This window comes from Teleopsis dalmanni, chromosome 2, assembly GCF_002237135.1.
Source record: "Teleopsis dalmanni isolate 2A chromosome 2, ASM223713v2, whole genome shotgun sequence".
NCBI classification, from domain to species: Eukaryota; Metazoa; Arthropoda; class Insecta; order Diptera; family Diopsidae; genus Teleopsis; species Teleopsis dalmanni.
Genome location: NC_051847.1, coordinates 140367367 through 140392363, shown reverse-complemented (window position 1 = coordinate 140392363; position 24997 = coordinate 140367367). Strand labels below are relative to the sequence as shown.

Here is a 24997-nt window from a genome sequence, read left to right as displayed (position 1 = left end):
ATTTTGGATACAAAATGACAGAATGATTGTGTATTAGAAGAAAAGTTATAAAAGATAAATATTCAAGGACAATCATAGTAATAATTGATGGGGTTTGGTGACAAAGTGTAAATCACATAAATTGTAACTTATAATACTTAATGAGCTAAGCAGTTAAATTAGATTGATTGAGAAAATTGGCAAGTGGGGAAGAATATTTGAGGTTACATGAGTGACAAATAATAAAGACAGATATTTGTTGTGTGTGTGTGTGTGCAGAGTGATATGTCATATAAGTAAACTATATATATAGATAGCATATACCTGCTATGTATAAAAATAATTGAAACAAAATATTGAAACTGCATATTTTTGTAAGTAATTCAAAATAAATTTTATCCAAATTTAAACAATTTTTGTTTAAAATTTCAGTAATTTTTACAAAAAAATCTAATATTCGCGCTTTTTAAAAATTAAATTTAAAAGTTAAAATTAATTTAGCTTAATTTAAATAAATAATTTTTAATAATGTTATAATTGACTACTTAATAAAGTTTAAAGTTTAATTTAATTTATATAAAATCATCATGAATTAAGCTTCTTATTTATAAATTAACTATAATGTCATGCTTACGAGACAAAAACTGTTTGAGGCACGTGCCAGTATGACACAGAGAAAACGTCAAATTAGGTTAAAATTAGACAAAAATGAAAAAAAATAAGTGCATGAAACATGAAAAACGTTTTCTGTAAGTTTCAACTTTACAAGGGAAAAACTGTAAGCCAGTAAGTTTTACTTTCTGACTTCTTTTACTTTTTTAGAACCGTATAAAGCCAGCTGCCACTGTAAAAAGTTGAGCAAAGTATTATTTTTTGCTGAGCAAATACTTTCCTTTATTAGCACTAATTAAAATTGACACATTTTCTGGTCTGTTATTTTACGTCACTTTTAGAATAAAGTTACTTAAGCCTAATAAATAACAAGGTCAGCAAAAGTTTAAAAATAAAATCTAAAATAAAATTTATTGAAATTTATACGACAAAATATGCAAAAATGTTGAACTTTTGCCTTACAACATTAGTAGACATGCCACAACCACCGAAACTTATTTTTTGTTCCTATTTTATTACACTCGTTACAGCATGAAATTTATATACTTTTTATGTACTTTAAAGAAAACAAGCTTAGAAAGCACAAATTAATTACTGAGTATATTGAGCATATTTTTTGTATATTCAGCAAGAAAATAAACAAACAAGGTAACACGCCTTCAATTGCGCAAACAAATATGTTCTTGCACCTAAAAGTATGCGATGAAAACGTTTACTTTGATATGAAACACTAGCGAAAACAAAGGAAATACTTTACACAATTCAGAGGTGCTAATACCACAAAAAGTATGTGTTATATATTGTATTGTATGTATGTATTTAAGTATATAATAGAAATTTAAAATAGAATGAAACAATATGTATTGTTAAATGCAAATAAATTAAATTTTGAAATATGTACTTGTAATATGTATCTTTTTCTTTTTGTATCTTTTTCAGTGTTTCTTTAGTTATGCAGAGAGCAAGTATTTTACAATGAAATATTTTAGATTTCAATTCATTTTGAGATAATTTCATGCGTTGGAATGTGGTTAGCAAAACTTAATTCTTATTTCAAGAAAATATTTTACTTCATAGTAGAAGTTATTAAAAATACTACTGACTGCCATTGAACAGTTCTTAGAACATAGATATTTTGAAATTAGATTTAATATTTTTTTTACATAAATAAAAAAGCGTCTTTTTTAAAGGTTAAATATTTAAAGTGGTAATATCTATAAAAATTTCTTTATTAAAAAGATAGTAATTCTAATATTTCTGTAATTCCAAAAACAGGTAGTTTCCTAAAATTTTATTTTTTCTAAAATCCAAAGTAGGGCAGATTAAACTCTTAATTGATCCTTTTTTCTTCTGCAATTTTCCACAATTTTTGGTTTGACTATTAAAATTAATACAGAGTTTTTTGTGTGTATTTATATACGCCAGTGACCAGAGGGTACTGAAGAAATCTTTGTAGTATTTACGTGGTCTCTATTAATGTCAGATAACTTATAAACCATACATATTAATATAAGCAAATTAATTGACAAAAAAAAAGTTTTGTATGTGACCCGATAACATATTCAAACAGTCTATCAATCCAATGAAACTTTGCAAAAAAAGTGCCCACTTTTATACAAGATATTGTGATTTCCATCATGATATTGGCATATCAAATATAATTATATAATCAACGTGGATCAAGAGTATTCTTTAAACCATAAAGAATGATTTATATGGTATAAGGACAGTGAAATATTCATTCCCTTTAAAGAACTTTTTTAGATGTTAGAGTAATATATCTAACCACTTAATGTTTTCTAATGTATCTGAGTATATAAAGTGCATTTAGTTATTTTATTGTCATAATTCATGGTTAGTATGTACTCTGTATATATTATAATTGTAATTATAAAAAACCTCTAAATACGACAAAACAACTTAAATACGACAAAACAACAATGAAAGAAAAAATAACACGTAAAAATGTCATTTTTTTAAAAGCAATGTTAAAGAAAATAAAATACACAGGTATTTGATTTCACTATTTCACTGAATTGTAATTAAGACAACTTCTATAAATTTATTGTGTTATATGTTAATTTAATATTACTATAAAAAAATACATTATTATTGAAAAATAATCAGAAGTTCATCAGCTGCAAAGTATTAAAAATGACATATTTATTCAATTAATCAGAATATTATTTTTAATAGGATTATAAATTAATTACCATTAATATTTAACTTTTTAAATTAAATCAATTATTTATTTAATTTTCATTTTTTCATATTCATTGTTTGCAATTATTAAAGCGTATGTGGTAAACTGACAATGAATAAATTATTTTTAATTGAATTTATTTTTACATATGTGTATTTAAATAAATAAAACGTTCCCAAAAATAAAATAAATAAATGCTCATTATTTTTATTCTTAAATACAATCCTAAGAATTTTAAAACTAAAGACAAAATATTTATATTATTCATATTTTTCATATTTTTTATTATACATTTTTTTTACTATTACTGGGCTTAGGCCGTTAATTTAACCCACAAAAATTAAAAATATTGTTTTTTTTTAAATAAAAAATTACACTTATAAATTTGTGTTAAATATTTAATTGTATTTTAATTTTTTTAATAAATTATTTGTATTATAGATATTTCAGTTTACTTCTTCGTAGACCATTTTCAGTGTCAAATTAAAGACCTACGCCAATAATAATAAAAAAAAGTATTGAAAATTGTTCATAATAACAATTTATTAAAAATGTTTTCATTATATTTATTTAAAAGAATTATGTATTTTTTTAAGTTTAATTAATTTATTCACTTTAAAACACAAAATAAAGAATAAATAGCAAAGAACACATAAAACTAGAGTCAAAACAAAATTTAAAGCAAAACATTTTAACAACAAAGAACAACAAATTAGAAAATCCTTGCAAATCACTATGCTCAGTCACGCAATTCCGTAGTAAAAGTCAAAACTTAAACAAGAACTTACTTCCAAAAAAAAAAGAAAAGAAACAATATATATGTTATATGTTATGTACTACAAAACCAAAATAAAAGTAAAAAATAAATAAATAAATAAATAATAAATTCAAAAAATTAAAAAGATAAGAAAATAAAAACATAAAAAAAGTGAAAGTATTACACAAATATAATCACAAAAAGAATAAGAATAAAAATCAATGCTTTTGTGTGTGGTCAGGTATGGACTACATAGCGTATACTTAACTTAACTAAACATCAAAAGAAAAAAAATGGTGTTAAATTTTTACTACCAGCAAATAAACTTCTACTCAATTATTTTTACACAATTTTAGTTAGAAGAAAACATTGATAAAAAAAAAAACTGTAATGTATAAGTAATGTAATGTATAAAATATATTTAAGAGAATATATAATATATATATAATATTTATATATAAATATATTATATAAATATATTATATAAATATATTATATATATATATATTATATATATATATTATATATAAATATATTTCGGAGAAAACAATTATTTTGCTAATTTTAACATTTTGTCTGCTGACTGATTTCATAACTTATAGACTTATTAATACTAGAAAAAAATTTTCTCAAGACAATTTTATTTATAATATAATCAATTTTTCTGCTGCAGGACGTCGTTATTTCTCTACAGCATACCATTTCTCTACAGCATGAAAACAGAAAAAAGCTTTAAAAATGAAAAAGAAATGACGATAAATCAAACCTCAATAAGTTCATAAGATAATTGATATCCATAAAACAACAATTTTTAGGCAAAATTAGGTATAAAAAGTAAAGATAAAGTATAAAAAGGAAACCTAAAATAAAGGTACGAATTTCAATGGTTTAATAAGACTTTGGAACTTTTAAAATTTTGGGTTAAAATGAAATATTGCTGCTCTAAGTCAAGCTTTAGTAAAAAAAATTCAAATTAGTCGGTGTTGATAAGGACTACGTTAATGACTCATTTGTCATTAACTCAGATTTAATTCTTCATAAAACTACAAAAAAAAAACTGTTTAAAGCAGAAGATTATACTTCTCGTAAAATTACAAAGCAAGGTTTGCATGTTAAGCCTTGCTTGAATACTTCTTCTTAAATATTAGGAAGCATTTCTTATATAGTTATTCCAGTATTTTTTCTTATGCCTTTCCGGAAATAGTGTTTTTTTAGAGTGAAATTCTACATGTTCACAAACAATAAAAACAAATCTTGTTTACACGTCAGAAATAATGACATATTGCGTTTTAAAATGGAATGGCAACTCTGCAAAGCATCGTGAGTGTCGTTGTAAAAGAACGTTTACTATAAGAGCTATGTCATCTCTTGGAAAATCCAAGAAACATAGAAGAAATCAAAAGATTTGCAACTTCAATAAATTGCGTTAACAGGTAATATCTCGTAAAGTACTAGTATATGAAATATTGGTCCTTACAAAAAACTTAAGATATGGCAATATCATAAACTTATTTCGACGTATGATAAATATATATATGTTATCGTTCTTTTTTATACTTTATTGTTAAAAGAACAAATAATACTCGATTGATTAAAAGGATTACTGCTCTATACACATGACTTCATAATTTCTGCATCCAAACTACAACTACTCATACTGGTGATGCCATATTATTATTATTATTATGTTGAGGAAAGTTGAGTTAGAGTGCACCTGAGCACTTTTACTCTATATTAACTGCGAGGTTTCTTCAAAACCCCTCTTTGTGCCTTGACTGGATTATTATTTATCTCATCATCAGACTAAGTAATAATTGATCTCAGATCTGCATACCTCCCCGAGGAGCCTGTAACTATTCTGAGATTTGATCACGCGGTGTTAGTAAGTCTGTCAGATTTCGCAAATAATTTCAAGGCTCTATCTTTTATGTATTTTTTGATGGGATCAATCTTGAGGTCCCTAAGGATGTCATTCTTCCTAATATACCAAGGAACTTTGAAAAGTCTTCTTAGAGCCTGACTTTGTGCAATTTCTAATTGGTGAATAGTAGTGTTTGAAGCTTTGCTAAACGCTACACAACCATATAGAAGTGACGGACAAATTATTTGGTTATATAACAGTTTCCTGTTCTTAGCATTGAGGTTTTCTTTTCTAAATAGCGGTTGGAGGTAATGAAGAATTTTGGTACAGCTAATTCTTTTCAGTTGAACATGTTTAAGCCATGTGAATCGTTTGTCCAACGTGATGCCATATTGTTCTTCATAATATTTTATACTACAATAAATTAAATTATTTTTCATTGTGGTTTTCATTATATTAAGAAATATCAAATTAATAATATTTCATATAAGCTACTCCTCTAAGTAAATCGTTTAATCATTTTTCATAATCCATAACTTAACAGTTAATTTCATTCAAAGCACCTAAATAGTCATACTTGACTTAAGTAAAGAACATTTGTCAGGGAATGTCGAAGAGAATGAGATGGGATTTAGTTAGAAAAACTCAAAACACAGTTAAAAATATGAGCATATGCTGTTTTTTGTACTTCTCAATTCGGTTAAAAAACCAAATTTTTTTTGGAGATTTCTAGATATCCGTAATTGCCTATAGAATAAAATGAGATGTTTTATGTAAACATCTCATGATGTATTACCTTTTTTAATAGAAATTTTATATTTTATAACTGAAAACTAAAACAATACTAAGATGAAAATTGTCAACAATCAAGAGACAAAATTCAACACAATAATTTTATCTACACACAAAAGGAGAACCAAACAAATATCCTATGCCATCCTGTACGACGACATCGACCATCCTTTTATGTTAAATAAAATATAAACAGGACCAAAATCTACAAACACTCGAGTGTGGTGCGTATTGCTGTTTGTGGCTCGTACGCAGTACACTGCGCTTTGTTGGCAAATCGATTTATCGATAATTTTCCTTTGGACCCTCATAACTGAAAACTTTGTTATCCTTCAGTGACTTTTACTTCATTCAGCAGCTTTAAAGTGATGAGTTTTGTTGTCACATTTGTGCGCTTATCAACACAATTCTATGTGTTGCTGTTGACAATGATGACGTAATTTATGACATTTTGTGGTTATGAGCAGCAGCGAAAGCAACAACAACAACAGCAATCCCTTTTTCTTAGTCATTTTAAGGATGTGCTTTTTTAAATAATTTATGAAGAAACACTGCTTAGTAGTAATTGCAAATAATTTATGGTATTAACGATTAAATAATACGAATACTGCTGAACAATAGATTAGAAGCATTAATAAATTTTGGTTCAGATAAATGTAAGTACCCAGTATAAGTATGAAGTATGAGTATATAAATAAGCAGTAATAATTTAAGAACACACTTTAGATACTGGCTATTGCGAAGGATATTTAAGCGAGTTTTTGACTTTTAATATTAATGACTTGCTTTATATGCTTTATATATAAGCTATGTGTATTTTTTGGCCAAATAGCTTTTATTATTGCTGAAGAAGTCAAAGTAGTAAAGAATTATTCTTTTCTATTGCTAAAGTGTTATAATTAATTTTTCCCTCTTTATGTTGGTCACGCAAATTTGTGTATAAAAAGCGTTGTAGATAGATACATTAAGGTCAGAAGTGAAGTAAAAAATTGTACAAACATTCAAGTAAATGGATGTCATGTATTTTGTTTGAAGGATAATTAACTAGAAATTGTAGTCAGGCATTTGATTTGTTGATGTTAAAATATGGTACGCACACAACAACTTTTGCTATATAATTTGTATATGAAAAGAAACTATAAAAATAATAATTTATTACGACAAACAAAAAAGCATATTTGTACTGAAAAGAATCCATATATGAACATAGTATTTGTAATTTTTATGTTACTATAAACCTATATTTAATATAGCTTTAAAAGCTAAACAAATTATTTAAAATACTTTAGAGGGCTATGAGTTTTTTAGAGGGTTTGTTGTTTTAAATTTTTTTTTATATAATTAACATAAATTAAAAATAAAAAATCAACTACAAAAAAAATACTCTCAATGAAATCTACTAGAATAGTCTTGTTTGATATCGTGGCATATTGACATTTCATAAGTTGTGAAATAATCGTTTATTCGTCAAACTAAAAAAAAACATGATATTATAGTTGAAATGATAGAACTTATAGCTAGATTTTTATCAAATAGAGAGTTCTTGGTCAAAATCCAAAACCATTATTCATCTACAAAGAATCTACGTAAGTTCCTAAATACCAGGGAACAGAAAGGACTGTAGTAAAACTTCTAGTGATTTACTTTAATGTATTCCTGAAATCTAATTTGCCGAAATTTCAAAAAATCCTCATCTGTATAATTTGTTGGCTTTTGCTACTCATATTCTTATTTTTCAAATTTTTTTTAACCTTTTGAATATTTATGGAAAATATACCAAGGATAATTTTAATTTTTAATTGGAAAAATATATTTTTCAATTTCAAAACTAAATGTCTATTTAAAAAAAATTTCGCATTATATTCCTTTCAAACATTTCCAATTTACTTTTATTCATAACATACCTATAATGCTATTGTAATGGCAGCAATTTGTCTTTTTTCATATAAAATTCATACAGAATTATGCTAAAGACGTTCGATAAGTCTAAGTGTAAATATAATGTGTTCAAATATGATCTTTAATATCTACTATATTATCTTAGAATAATTAAAATGTCCGATTAGAAACTATATTATGTATTTAATCACATACGCCGCAGCAAATGTTTCATTATGGATATCATCTCCTTGTAAATTAGTATTTATTTAGGTACATATGTTGCAGCAAATATTTCATTATGCATATCGTTTCATTGTAAATAAGTATTTATTTAGGCACATACGCCGCAATAAAATACTATGACAAAATATGTATAAAGCAAAGAAATAGACTAAACAAATCAAGTTATTATATTATACATATAGTATAGAAATGTATTCAACATCCTCAACATTTTAATTTTTCTTTAATTATAATATTTAATCTTTTACTTACAACTTTTAAAACTTTGAGCTCACTATCACAGTAATATCAAAAAATACAAGCACATGCCACTCACCTGAAAAGAAAAACAAAATATATTAATTATTGTACATTGTTAATATAATAATATGCATACAGTACTTAATTGCATTAAATTAAACTACAAATTTAATTTTCCCTACTGAAATTACGCCCAAAAATTTCAGTACGTAAGTTTTAATTATTTCGCTTTACGATTTTAAATTAATAAACTTAAATTGCTGACTATAATCGCGCGCCATGTAATTAAGCCGCATTATGGTTTTGTTTGCTTGACAATATGTCGACAAAGTTTATAATACATAGACGTACGGAAATACATACGCTAACAGAGAGTTAACAGGGAGACAGACAGACAGACAACTGATTTGTCAAAAGTATGAACTATAAATCGTGCAATGTCAACAGCACTGTAAATGAAACATGTAGTAGGAAATAGTGTGCACACATACTACAGTATGCACGCGCACACACACATACTACAACTAAAACCATACAAGTTTATTAATATTCAGTGTCTGAAAGTATATTTAAAGTTTATTGCGCGACAATGTCAAAAAATCTGGCAAAAACAAAATATATACAAAAGAATTAATACCAACTACAGTGACAAAGTGTGCAAAATGTATAAGCATATGTATCAACATATACAAGTATATGTTATGAGCTTTTGTTTTTTGTAACAACACAAGCAGAACATAAACACAACAGAGAAAGTTCGCCAAAAAAAGTGTTTAAGGAAGTAAATTTGCATGATACTATTTTAGTTACCACAAAGAAAAGTAAAAACAAAAAATACACTACATTCTGTGTCGAGATTTTCTTTCTATTTTTTATTCTTTTTTTTAAGCATTATAAAGTTCACACACAAACAGTTTAAAAAAAGAAAATGAAAATGCTATTATATGCAATAAGGAGCTAAGCTTTAAATTGTGTGTAAGGTACTAAGGTCAACTAAAAATATTTCTTTATCAACTACTATGCAAAACGCATGTCACAACAAAGAAACAAAAAAAAAACAAAAAAGGCGTATAAAATTGAAATATTAAATTAAAAACTCAAACAGCAAACCAAAAAGGATCAGCATAGTTAATAAAACCAAAGTAAGAAAGCATGTTCACTCACATCCCAACCGACGACTGTAAACCTTACTCAACATTAGCATAAAATGCTGCTACGCATACATACAAAGAAAGCAAGAAAGTTGTTAACAGAAGTTGAAAACATTTTGTTTTTGTTGCTTTCAACTGCTTAATTTTGTTAATGTAAACTTTGTTGCTTTGTTGCTCCTTATGTGTGTCGTGCCATTGATACAAGTAATACTTTTGCTTTATCTGTTTGTGTATTTCTGTGTTTGTGCTATAAAGGTTTCAGGGTTTCAGGGTTTAAGAGGGGCAAAAGTATTTTTTCTGTTATAAGCTAATATTATAAATATTTAAAAAGGCACATGTAAAGTGAAAAAACAAATAAAGCAGTTATTTTTTTGCTTATAACATTTCTTTCTTTGCTCAGCATGTTTATGTCTTTAGGTTACTTAATGTACAGTTGTCTGTTTGTTGTGCATAAGCATATAAATTATGTTAACTTAAATGTTTTGAATTGTGTGTCAATTGTTTTGTAAATGCCACAGGAGTGTTTTTAATTTTAATAAAAATCTGTGTACGAAAAACTTAAAAGAATGAACAATAAATTCTGATTTATGTGTATATATAATATGAGATATAGAATTAGAACTTTGTATAAAATAGAACTTGTATAAAACTTATAATAAATAAATTATTACATAAAATAATTATATTTATATATTTTTTGAACGGCTTAATCAATGAGTGATCAATAATACACAACTTCTTACATTATAATTTTGTTATTAATTACATTACATTAGTTTACATTAGTTTTATATTTTATTGCCACCGATATTACAACCATAATACCCTAAATATATCTATAGACTACAGTCGGAATATCGAATATAGTACCCTAAAGATAAATATAGACTATAGTCGAAATTTCGACTCTAATACCCTAAAGATAACAATAGACTATAATCGAAATTTCGGCTATAGTACCTTAAAGATAACTATAGACTATATTTGAAATTTCGACTAAAGTACCTTAAAGATAACTATAGACTATAGTCGAAATTTCAACTATAGTACCCTAAAGATAACTATAAACTATAATCGTAATTTCGACTATAGTACCGTAAAGATAACTATAAACTATAATCGAAATTCCGACTATAATACCTTAAAAATAACTGTAGACTATAGTCGAAATATCGATGACAATAAAATATATTTGTTAAAACTATTTTAAAAGATTGTGTCTTGTTTAACATTGACCAATTAGCCCATGTAAAAATATGTAAATAATATTGGTCATCAGAACAATAATTCTTATGCTACTCTGTTTATATATTTTATATAGAAACGTTCAGCGAATTAAAAAAATAACTTTTTAAAATTAATAAATTATATATCAGAAAGGTTTCGAACAGTAGTGCATTTTACAACAGCAAAATTTTATTTTTATTACTTGAATTTTTAGCTAATCATACTACTAAGTTTACGATTTCTAGTACTACCATATACCCATCAGTAGTGGTCTATTTCTTATATTTAATTATTTGTAAATAATTTTTTGAGACCGCAAGTACTAATAGCGAAAATACTCAAAACAGCTGTATGATCAGCCAAAAACTTAATTAATAAAAAATAATAAAATTTTATTAAACTTGCAATAAAATTTTATTGCAATTCACAACTTTTCAAAACTTCTCTTTAAACACAATAGTTTCTATAAAGTAATATAGTTACTATCGTCATAACTGACGTTAAAATTAAATTTAATATAAACTATAAATTATTATAATATTATTTAATCAATTTAATCAGTTCCTATCGTCAGTATCTACTAATTAATTGTAAACTACAGATTATTATTATATTATTTAATCAATTTAAATTATTTGATAATTTTCTAAAGTACGAGTTTATATCGTCACTATCGGCATACATACGTTGAAATCAAATTTGATATAAATATATATTATTATAATTTTATTAAATCAATTTAAATTAATTCATAATTTTCTAGAGTACGAGTTCGTAATTTATGTAAAACTTAATATTATTACACACAAATCACTATAATCAAATTGAATAACATAAAGGACAATTAAAGTTAAATTAAAGTAAATTATTATAAATTTAGCTTTACTTTGTACATAAAATAAACAAATAAACTATACAAGCAAACTGTTTAAATAAACACATAAGATAAAAATAAATTAAATAATTCAAAATAAATTTGAAAATTCTTTAGTGTAATCCTATTTACTTTATTTATTTATATTCAATACTAAATTAAATTTTCATAGCACTTTTCATCAACCTTTTTAATTGAAACAAATTTTAATCTTAACAAAGATTAAATCTGTAATATTGCAATATTTCAATAATTTTACTATCGTCTTTCAACTTCTTTCTCTTACGATACTTCGAAATCATATTGACTGCAAGTCAAGAAGAAGAAGTAGAAATCCTTTTAATTTCCGCAAGTTTGCACTTAATTAAAAAATAAATAAAATTAAAAAATAAAAGCTAAGCATTTTCCTTTTTTAAATTAATTTTACCATTGCTTTGCCATGCTAATAAACAGAAGTGTATTAAATGTCAATGAAAGCGACTCCAACCTAATTATCAAAAAGTAAATAAGTCTTTAAGAAAAACTAATAAGCAAATTATTTTATTAAAAAGTAGCTGGAGTAATGCTATAATTAGCCGTAAAAGCTTGATTATCTTTAGAATACAAACAGATCTTTTTTGCTTCCATGAAATATTTGCTAATTACATTATATTTACTTTCGTTTAAGAAATTAACTTATTTAGCGCTGATTATGCTTTTTATAAAGAAATATATATAAATAAACATATATATGATTGTAAATGAAATATATTTTCTACATTTACTTTAAATACCCACAAGGGGAGCCAAGTTAATCTTATTAAAAAAAACTTTCTTGGATTTTAAAGCATAATATTTTTCTTTGCTTTTTATAACATATTTATAATGTTTTTTGAAAAAAAAAATTTGCAGTTATAAATTTCATACTATAATAGTATAACCATGAGGAATATAAAATTATGTGATTTTCTTTTGAGGAGAAAGAAGAATTTTAATTAACATAATTACTAACTTCGATGTATAAAAGTATTAATATTTAAAAAGTAAGGTAATGGTAATAATGGTAATATATTAAAAAGTAAATAATAAATGTATAGTTCAATTATATATTCATAATTTTTATACATATATATATGGTATTTAAGTGAATTGACGCATATTAAATCAAAATTATTTGTAGAAGTAAGTTCTCTTAATCTGATAGATAGCAACAAGGTCTAAAATTTTTTATTCATATTATGTTACAGTGCTAAGTCCATATTTGTACAACATATCTCTATCAAAAAGAGAAGCAACGAAATTTGAATATATGATACAATTTTGAACTATTGCATATATAAAGTAAAGTCGTTCTTGTTTTTTTAGGATTTTAACTTTTATATCGAACGTTTGTTTTAGTATATATCTATACGTATTTTGGCAAAGTCGTTCTTACCTTCATCAGGAGGATTCCTAACATTAAAAACATCTTTGCAACTTACGAACTATTTATACTTATTACAGCTTTTATATTAAATTTAAATATAAATATAATTTAATATAAATAAAAAATATAAAATATTGTATATATAATATAAATAAAAATTAATAATAAAATATTGTATATATAGTATATAGAAATAAAATATTTATATGATATGCACAAAATATCTGAAGTGCTTAGGAGGTTAATAGTTTTCTAAGTAACATATTTGTCTTATTTTATTCCATATTTATTATCTAACACAATTTTATCGCATTATTATTAACTCTTAAACTTTAATTTTCTTTTTTTGCAGATGGACTATTCAGTAGCACCAGAACTGGAAGAGTTAACACTATGCAGGAGCTGCAAATTGCCATTTAACGATCACGATGCCGTACCGAAATTACTTACATGTCACCATTATTTTTGTCTCAAATGTGTCAATCAACTGCTACGTAAAGGTAACGATGAACTTTATTGTAGCGACTGTTATAATCGCACCGATTTACAAGGACCAGAGTCCAAACCCGAAAACCTTCGCACATATAAACCAATCTTATATTTAACACAAAATCTAAATACGCTTAATTTTAAAATCAAATATGTTAATAACATAAACAACAACAACAACAACAATACTAACGGCACTAATAACACCAACAACAATGGTGTTATTGGAGATAAGCAACGTTCCTCGTCGATAACTTCGAATGGCTCGAATGGCGGTAGTTTTGGTAGCAACAACAACATTCACATGCACGCCAACACAAATGGCAGCAATGGCAATTTGAATTGCACTGCCAACAGCAGCACCAACCTAAACGATAAAATGAAGATAGGCGAAAATTGTCTGACCCATGCAATGCCGAATACTTTATGGTGCAATGCCTGCAGTATGTTGCTATGCCGTGCCTGTGCTGCCACTGAGGAGCATCGCTCACACGCTGTCAAGAATCAGTTGGAGGCAAAGGAAGCACTGCACAACGATATCACAAACGAGTTGAAGACTATACAGAATACGTTGAATGACATGCAGCGCTTGGTATTGAAACAACGTGATTTTTTGCTCAAAATACTTGAGAGTTGCACTATGCTTAAGACACAAATCGAAAGCGAATTAATCAATCACATACCGACTTTGGAGTTTGCCGAAATGCATGAGAGTTTGAGCAAAGCACGTTTATGCTTGGAAATGTGTGACAAGCAAACACCAGCCGAGGCATTGAAACTTTTTAACACGTTGCATACTGAAAAGCAGCGTTTGACAGCAAAGTATCAAGAAATTTTCTTACAGTGTAAGCTCGATGACTTGATACGCAATTTTGGCTTTGTTTTCGACTTCGACTTGATAAAGCAAGCCCTAATACAGCTGCACAATTGCGCGGTCAATGGAGGAAATTTCGATAGTTTCGGTGTTGGGCTTAATGGTGTCAATGCGATGCCACAAAATCCAGTTTTATTACTGGCCAATTATTGCATATCTCAATTATATTCACGACACATGTTAGTCTTAAAACAACAACAACAGCAAGCGCAACAACAGCAACAACAGTTACAACAACAGCAATTACTCAATAAGGGATTACTCACTTCAATGATCTCACACAATAATCTGTCATCGAATTTAAATGGCACAATCACTAGTAGCTCATTTGCACATGCCACATATGCACAAGCATTGCAACAGAATCAACAATCAATCACAACAGTACAGCAGCAGCAGCAGCAGCAGCAGCAACAACAGCAGCAGCAACAACCATCACACAACAACGATTCCCCTGTGTCCAAAAGTTATGCTGATATCACCACAACAAATAATAAATCGAATTTACATGCTCAACAACAGCAACAGCAACATCAACAATTATTGCAACAGCAACAGCAGCAGCAGCAGCAGCAACAAACGTCCAATGGTTTTCCGGAGCTTGCACCCATCGGGACGCCAGCCTCAAACAATAATGTCACAACGGTCGCACGTAATACCACGTCTCAACTCTTCGCCGGCAACGATTTAAGTGGTTTGGGCTTAAGTTTGTTGCATTTACAACATCAAGCACAAACCCAACAGCAGCAGCAAACCAAATCTTCAATGCTGCTAAATCCGACTGTGCACGTTTATCCAATCTACTACTTCAACATCGAAATTAATGGCCAACACAACGGACGTATACTGATTGAGGTGCGCAGTGATGCGGCACCGAAAATGGCAAAGAATTTTAATGCCTTAGCAACACACGAGCTGGGCTATGGATATAAAGGTTGCCATATCTTTCAGTGTTGGGAAAACGAGAGCATTATCACAGGTGACTTTGAACTTAACAATGGACGTGGCGGCCGTTCAGTATACGATGAAGGCTACTTTATGCCTGATGATACGAAAATTTTGGCAATACGCGGTTCGGTTGGCATGCGTCGTAGTCAAAAGCGGCACGATAATTTGGGTTTAGTTGGTTCACAGTTTCGTATAATTTTAAGGGAAATGCGTGGTTTTACTGGCATATTCGCATTCGTGGTTGAGGGGTTGGAACTAGTTGAGAAAATATCTCAAACGGGTGATGCAACTGGTAAGCCACAAAGTAGTGTTGTGATTGCTAGTTGCGGCAAGTATCAGTTGGGTTAATGGTGCGTAAGGGATGTCATTAAATGAAACGAGTACATTTGATAAAGCAGAGACGGAAACGGAAATGGAACGAAAAACAAAAGCAACACATAAAAATTTATAAGTTGTAAACAATTTCACAGTTTGTAATGGACAAAAAAATTATTATTATTAAAATGATATTATTTAAAGAGCAAAATATATAGGTATTGAAAAATTTAAACATTGGTAAATTTAAATATTGGTAAATTTAAACATTGAGAAATTTCAACATTGGAAATTTAACTATTAAATGTAAAACAATTCCTTGATTTTAATTATAACTAACATAATCTGGTAATGTAACAGACGAATTGCAACTATTATAAACGAGGCTTAATGAACTTACAAAAGTTATTTATAGTGTCATACATAATTCATTGATTTGTTCCTGCAAATCAGATTACGATATATATTTAATGTTACGAGTACGTTCTCAAAATTATATCCCATTAAATTACAGTAATTAATTTTAGTTACACTGACATTCTAACAAATTTAATTAATGACTGTTTTTAATTTAACAGTCATGAATGTTTTGTTATTAATAATGTAAAAAAAAGCTCTTAAAAGAGGATTTTTTTTTAAGTAAACACCAAATTAACGTATATGAATATTATTTTTATTATTTTCATTTATTTATTTATTTGTATTTATTTGTTTTTAATTTATTTATTTATATTTATATGATTTATTTATATTTATTTTATTTATTATATTTATTATATTTATTATATTTATTTTATTTATTTTATTTATTTTATTTATTTTATTTATTTTATTTATTTTATTTATTATTTATTTTATTTTTTTTATTTATTTTATTATTTTATTTATTTATATTTGTTTCATTGATTTATTTATTTTTTTATCTTTATTTATTATTTATTTATTTTTTAATTTATTTTATTTATTTTTTATTTTATTTATTAATTTTTTTTTTTTTTATTTTTATTTTTTATTTTTATTTTTTAATTTTATAATAAATATTATTAGTTATTTTATTTTTATTTATTTAAAGTTAATTTTAATTTATTGATTTTAATTTTTATATTTATTTCAATATATTATTTCGAACAATGGATAAAATATAAACTTAATAATGAACTCCATACACTGTTTATCAAATTCATATTTGAAATTTCTCTACTCAAATCCCTACTCAATATATAAAATTGCTTAATAATATTAAGAAAATATCTTTAAACAGTATTTTAATATTTATCATTTTTATTTATAATTAAATATAAAAAACTTATTAAATAGTATAAAATTTCTAAATTTTAAATGTATACCTTTTCTGCCAGTTAAATTGGTAGTGATATATATATGTAGGCAATATATTGCAAATATTTTCTTGACGAGCAAACTCAATCATTTAGCTATATATATAATTTTATTATATTTTAATTAATACTGATCTCATGTATAATGTATATGTATAGCATATATTTAATAAGTTTATTAAATAACTGGGCTGGAACCGAAATGTTACCAAATTTTCAATTTATTATATATAAAATACATAATTAATTTTAGTATTGGAAATATTATATTAAGTACTATATTAGTTCGTTTAAGTTTTTTTTATTAATGATCAAAAATTATAAAAAAGAGCAGACAGAACTAATAAAAAAAAATTAATATTAATTGTTATATATTTATTAGACAAAAAGGACATAAATTAAGCCAAAGAGTTGGGGAAACAAGATAATGAAATAGACAAATCATCAGGAACTAGAAAGAGACAGTTTAACTGACGTAACAAGAAAAAGGAAGGATATAAAAACAATACAAATATGCACAGATTACCAGTAGTAAAAGAGTGGATGAAAAGCAAATAATAACGACACAAAACCACTGTTTAATTATTTATTTACACTTATTATGCTATAGTATTAAACATATATATGTTTGAATTTTTATATATTTCAGAATTGTTCAGTCGAAAGAACGACATTTCAAAAAAAAAAACACAAAACCTGGAAAGCATAGAAAGAGATTATACAGAGACAGTTATAAATGAATAAAAAAGGAGGAAAACAAATTAGCGACAATAGTTAAAAAAAGAAAACAAAGTGAACAGAGCAAGTGACAAAGAGAATGAAAGAAAAGAATTAGATATGTAGCAGAAAGAAAATGTTACAAAGAAATAATAGAATCAAATATACCAGTATCGAAAAGAATATCCTGAAAAACCCGCGATAGAGAACAGAGTAAGAATTTGTGTAGTTAGAAAGAACAGAGTGAAATAAGCTAAATTATAAGAAACTGAAGTAAAAGAATTACAAGAAAGACATTGATTTCCTGGATTATACATTCTTTATTAGAATGGAAAAATGGAATTATATAATACTTGGGCACTATTGAAGATATCCCACTTGCAAAACAAGACAAAGGGAAAAAGAACAGAGAATATTCTTTTGCTTATAACGATTTAATCACAATACTAATTCTAAAAATCTATAGCATGTTCTGATGATATTTTTTTATATTAGTTTTCTTTTTTTTACTGCCTACGAGTATAAACGGTTATATTCAGCTTGTTTAAAATATCATAAATTTTTATATAACTTATTTTAGATATTTTATTTAATTATTTTTATGAAATTTGTATTATTTTAATATTTCTAACATTTGCAATTATTTATTTTTTATATGCTAAATTATTTGTACAAATAAAAAAAGATAAACTGAGAACAGATAACAAAGGAAAAGCAGATAACTTATTTTTAGAAATAAAATGGGATCAATCTCAATACACACTAAAATTACAAATGGTAACTAAAGTACGAATATGTTGGCTTCAGGTTTAGAAGTTAAGAAAGAAATATATAAATTTTATTATAAAGACAAAAAATTAAAGATAGATTGAAAAACTATAAGGAAATTGTTTACATGCAAAAAAAAAAATGTAAAAAGTGTTACAACTTCACAAATTAGTTTAGATAGTTTTTTTTTTCAAATGTGTTTTTCAATACAAATAATTCCATTTTGAAAAACTAAATTAAATTAAATCAAAATAACAAAGAAAATAGCAAAAAAATATATAAAATTATTTTAACAAATTATGTTATGTTTAAACATATATATTTCGATTTTATTAAGTGATAATTAAAAAATAAAAAATACAGACATTTTTAAAATAATTTTTTCATGTTCGTTTTTGCATAAAAAATTAAAAATACAAAAAATTAATAACTACAAAAAAGTTTAAAATCTAGCAAAAAAAAAAATTAATTTAAAATTCATATTTTTTTTAACTAAGCAAATAAAACTCTTGAAACCACAGTTCAAAAAAAAAATTTTTTTTTTGTTAATAATAAATTAGTTTCTTATATATTATACTTCTTTTAGAGAAATATAATTAAGCAATAAATTAAAAATAATCAGAAATACTAATAAAAATATATTGATGTTTGCTTTCTTATACATTTTTGTTGCAAGCAGAGATTTAACATTTTTCCCATACAAAAATTTAAAAGAAAATCGTTTAACAATTAACTAATATAATAATAATAATTAAATCAAAATTAAAAACAAAATAAAAAAATATTTCAACTGTCTAAAAAAACCTTTGATTAATAATTTTTTTCAAACAATAACAATTTTTTCTCAAAAAAAAAAAAATTATAAATACAATGAACACAACAAAACCGTCAGCCAAAATGAAATTTTAAATGTTAAACAAAAAATAAAATTAGTATAAAAATTTTTTATTTATTAGAAAAAATTATGATCAATTTCACTAGCATATGTAAAATCAAGAAAAAAATATCTAAGTCTTCAAAATAACAAATAACATCTAAAATAAAATTTAAATATATATGTACAAAAATTGTATGACATATATAATAATAAGGAATATTTAAAAAATAATAATTTTATTAAAAAACAAATGAAGTGAAAATATCTAGGGAATTTCTACTCATGGAGTCGTAAACAACATTTTAATACCAACGTAAGTGAAATAAATCTCACACTCAAATACTTACATACATTTTACAAGTATTTTAGAAGATATTTTTAATATTAAAAAATAAACGTTTATAAAAATACAAATTAACTTTATACATATTAAGAAAAAAAAAATTATTTTATTCGTTGAATATATAATCTCGATGTGTAGTTTTTAAAATATATATAAATTTATTAAAACGTGCGTAAATTAAATTATATATATACATATATATGTATATATATAAAATTATTTATATGTATGCATATATATAAAAAAAAATTTATATATAATAAAAGTAGTTTTATATGTATTAAAAAAATATTTATATGTATTAAAGAAGTATATATACATATAAACATACCATATGTTAAAAATTATAAATTAAATATTATATATAATAAATGTGTGTTAAAATCTGTGTCCAAATGAATAACTTTATTATATGATATAAAAAAATAAAACAGTATTACATAATTTATTATTAAATATATACAGTACGAACCTGACAAGTCAAATTGAATTTAATATATAGAAAAATGTTCTAAGAATTGTAATTGATATATGCGCTACACGTGTACCTGTCTGCAGTTAAAAAAAACTCAAAAACAATCTTTCAAGATAAAAATAAGATGCTACTATATACAACACAAATTAATTGTTTTAAATTTAAACATTTGCAAATTTAATTTGATATAAATTAAAGAATTTAAAAAAAAAATAGAGAAGATTTATTTTATTGAAATCTTAATCGTTTTTTAAATATTTAATTGATATATATATATAACAGTATATAGATATCTACATAATTATTTTGTTTTGGTTCTTCTTTTTTTTATACAGATCTATACAGCTTCTAACTAATTTAGTTTTTATTTTTAAGTTGTTATACACTTCTAATAACATTATATTTTGGAATATATATACAAACAAAAGTTCGAGAGTCCTATATAAAAATTTTACATTTTTTTTTGATTCTTTTTAATTTTGATTTTCTTATTATTCATATTTTTTATTTACTATTATTTATATTGTTTTTTTTTCATAATATTTGATAATATAATAATATTCTTTTTGCATTATATCATTATAACAAGTATGTTGCGCATTAGTTTTCATTGTTTTCTCTACTATATTAATTATTTATTATATTTTAGATATAGCGTTTTTATTATTGACCACAATTAGTACACAGTCATTCGATGTAATTAGTACTAACAACTTTTCCTTATTCAATTTATTTATTGTTTAATTTTTTTATGAAATTTATTTATTAATTTATTATTTATATATTTTTTTAAAAGACAGATTTTATTTGAAAGATAATTAATTTTTTTGAAAATTTTTTCTTCATATTTTTTATGTTTTTGTTTTTATTTAATTTTGTGTTTATTTTATTTTTTTTAAAAAGTCTTTTATTAATTTTTTTTTAATTACTTATTTAATTATTTTATTTCTTTTATTTATTTCTTGTTCTTTTTTATTTATTTATTTATTTTATTTAATTTTCCTTAACTAAGTTTATATATGGAAATACATAATATCAATATTACTTAATTATTAATATACATAACATATATGTTATGTTTAATACAAAGTATATATATATCATTGTTTCCGCCTTTACAAAGTCATAATACAATAGCTTCAATATTATTCTTATTTGTTCACAAACAAAAAATATTTTTAGTTAATAATATTTAATATTAAACTGAAATTAAAAATATTTTAATATTATTTATTCAAAGAACTCAACTTCAATATAAATAACAATTTCAATTAAATAATTTATAAACAAATACAATTTAACAAAAGTATTAAAGAACTATAAAATTATCTGAAGAACGTTACAAAATTAAACTTTCTACTCTATTGTGATTTAAATATTAAAAAAAAAAAATAAATTATAAAAATATATAGTATATATTGGTCAAGCGTATGAATAAAAATGTCTCCTTTATCTCAAAGAAAAAAAAAACAAAAAAAAAAGAGAAAGTGCTTAACCCTATAACAATTTGCAAATGATGCTTAACAAAGCAAAACAATTCAACAAATAATATAACATTTAAATGATTAAATAATGCGAATACATAAGAAATTTCATTTAAAATAAAACTTCAAGAGAGCGAAGCGTTTACTAATGTTGTATGAAAAATTGAGACGCTTATTAACTCAGACATAATCTATAAACATATCCTGATATTATGGAAATTTAAAAATAGTAAAATTAAAAACAAAATATTTATTTAAAGTCAAAGAAAAAATTAGATCTAAATTACTTTCGCAATTTACACAAGTAATTTATATGTAAACAAATATATTTAGATTTAAAGGAATTATATAAAATATTAGAGATAATTTAAATATATTAAAATCTATATAAAAAAATTTAGATTTATAAAACTTGAAAAACAGAAACGCTTTAAATGTTGTTTAAAAACAGTTATAACGAAATATTGTATTTTTAAAATTTAAGAAGCTTCTTCTAAGAGAAAAAAATTCATAATCATAATTTAGTAACAAAATCTATTATTTGATATATGTTACTCTATAAAAATAGATAAAATTTATTTTTTTGTATTATCACAATGGAAGTAACTCCATTAGGACCTATGTGAAGCTACGAAACGGAAGCTACCATATATTTATATGAGAATATACAAACTAGAATTGTTGGAACACTTTATGGATACAGTCAAAAATATCTAAAGAAACCAGAAAAATAGTAAAATAGTTCACTATTTTTTATTATTTATTATGCTTTGTGACTATTTACTGCATTTTTTTTTTTGGTTTAAAATTTTTTTTTTATTTTTTGTGATACTATAAATTATTTTGTACTGTTTGATTTATTTTTTCATTAATTATATATATATTTATTATTTAATTAAATACAAATAAATACTCCAACTACATGCTTAATATACAATATAAATGGAATTTATTTTTTTGCTATTGTCTTATATCGTATTTCTAAAATGTTTTTTAATTACAATTTTTTATTAAATAATTAATTTGAAATTCAAATATCAAATATTTACCTTTACTTTTTATTTAATTCTTTTGTTTACTGGCACATTTGTGTAGTTATTTTTTCATATTTTTTTACAAAAAATACATTTATGTATTTTACTTTTTTTTATTGGTTTAAAAATTGATTATTTTATTGTTTTCCTAGTTATTTAAAATTGCAACAGTATTATAATAACTTTTATTTACCAATATAATATATAATTTATATCTATGTATTTATATTAGGATTTTTTTATATAATTATATTTAATTACATAGTGTTTTTTCATTTTTTAAAATTATTAAATTCAATCCAGATAATGGCATTTTGATTTTTTTTATATTTATTTAATTTTTTTTATTATTTTTTATATTTATTTAGTTTTTTTTATTTTTTTTTATTCATTTATTTATTTAATTTTTTTATTTATTTTATTTATTTATTTAATTTTTTTATTTATTTATTTATTTTTTTATTATTTTTTATATTTGTTTAATTTTTTTTATTATTTTTTATATTTATTTAATTTCTTTTATTGCTTTTTATAATTATTTAATATTTTGTTGATTTCTTTTTTAGTTATTTAAAGTTTTTGCATTTTAATATTATTTTAAGTTTTTTTTTTAAAAAAAACTTTCTTTTTTTATTTTTTTCTATTCATTTAATTTAATAATTTAATAATTCTTTCTTCTTGTACTTTTTTTTATTTCTACATATTTTACACAAAATTTACCTTCTATATTATAAAATAAATTATATTATTTTCATTATACTGTGTTTCATCGTATATAGAACGTAAGTAAATTCATATTAAAACTACAAAATGAAATTTTTGTAATTAATAATTACTATGTTATAATTGTAATATAATATAGCAAAATTATTATTTTTTATTAAAGAGTATATTTATACAAACTATGTTAAATATACATTTTATTACAAATTTTCTGAAATAATTAATTTTTTAACTAAGAAAACTAAGGTTCCTCAACCTTAGTTGAAATGCTATCATTTCGATCAATCAATCAGTTGCTATTTTTTTTTTGCAAAAGTAATATGTATGGATATCTTTTATGTATAAACTTAAGTCTTAATTATAAAATTAATTTCATAAATTAGAACTTATTCGGTTATTTGTCTAGTCAGTGTTCCAACAAGACATTTGTTTATTTTAAATATTTTGCTGATATTACGCTTAGTTTTTATAATAATTAAAAAATTGGTAAAAATATAACTTCCGTTAAAAAAAAATACTTTATAAACAATAACGTAAAATGCCGTTCCATAATTATTATTAGTATTAGCTTAAATATTAAATTACAAAAAAAAAAACGAAACTTTAAAGATATATATTTATGATATGAACACATTACATTATAAGAATTCATATACATATATTTTTGCATAACCAACTGTATAGAACTATTAAAATACAATATATATACATATATTATATATATATTAAATACACGATTAACAGCAAAGTACCTATTTGACTTGAACTCAAATACAATAAATGATTAACATTTTAACATGAAACAATTACATGAGAAACAATAACAACAACTAAAGCAACAAAATGATGTGTCTTCTATAAGGAATCTTAAAAGTGGATAGTTTTATACGAAATAGTATATAGCAAGTGTCGATATTAAGTAAAGTGCAAAAACACATATAAACTCACATTAAACATTGTAATAAAAAAATACTAAAATAGCCACCAAATTTAAAGAAAAAACAGTACATATTTTTCTAAAACAAATAAATATAAATAAATATAAATATATACATATATATAATCATAGAGTCAAAATGTAATTTAGTTAAAAATGAAATATATATACTCGTATATTATTATTAGAAAATTATTAATTAATTAATTAATTGCAAACAATCGATGTGTTAGTAGTAAATTTAAAAAATTATAATATATATGAATGAAAAAAATGTTCATTAGTATTTACAAAACTAAATAATAATTTTAATATCGATGTTTTTAATGTGTGTGTAAATTAAAAATTTATTAAAATTAATAAACGTTGCTTTACAAGTATTTAAAAGTCGTTAATTATAGTTAAAATTAATATGCAAAATCTATAACAAAAAAAAAGTATTTATTATTCG

The 24997-nt window shown here is 23.7% G+C and overlaps 2 protein-coding genes across 3 annotated transcripts in view; one reads left to right on the top strand and one right to left on the bottom strand.

Annotated features, from left to right (window-relative positions):
* LOC119677362 (nuclear protein localization protein 4 homolog) overlaps positions 1 to 24997 on the bottom strand; it is an 88687-nt gene that overhangs the window by 46917 nt on the left and 16773 nt on the right. The window lies entirely within an intron of this gene.
* Positions 13578 to 16010, top strand: LOC119677363 (serine/threonine-protein kinase pakD). The gene is made up of 2 exons (XM_038088671.1): positions 13578 to 13868; positions 13950 to 16010. Exons 1-2 carry the CDS (start codon positions 13578 to 13580, stop codon positions 15882 to 15884), a joined length of 2226 nt encoding a protein of 741 aa, XP_037944599.1. The 3' UTR covers positions 15885 to 16010.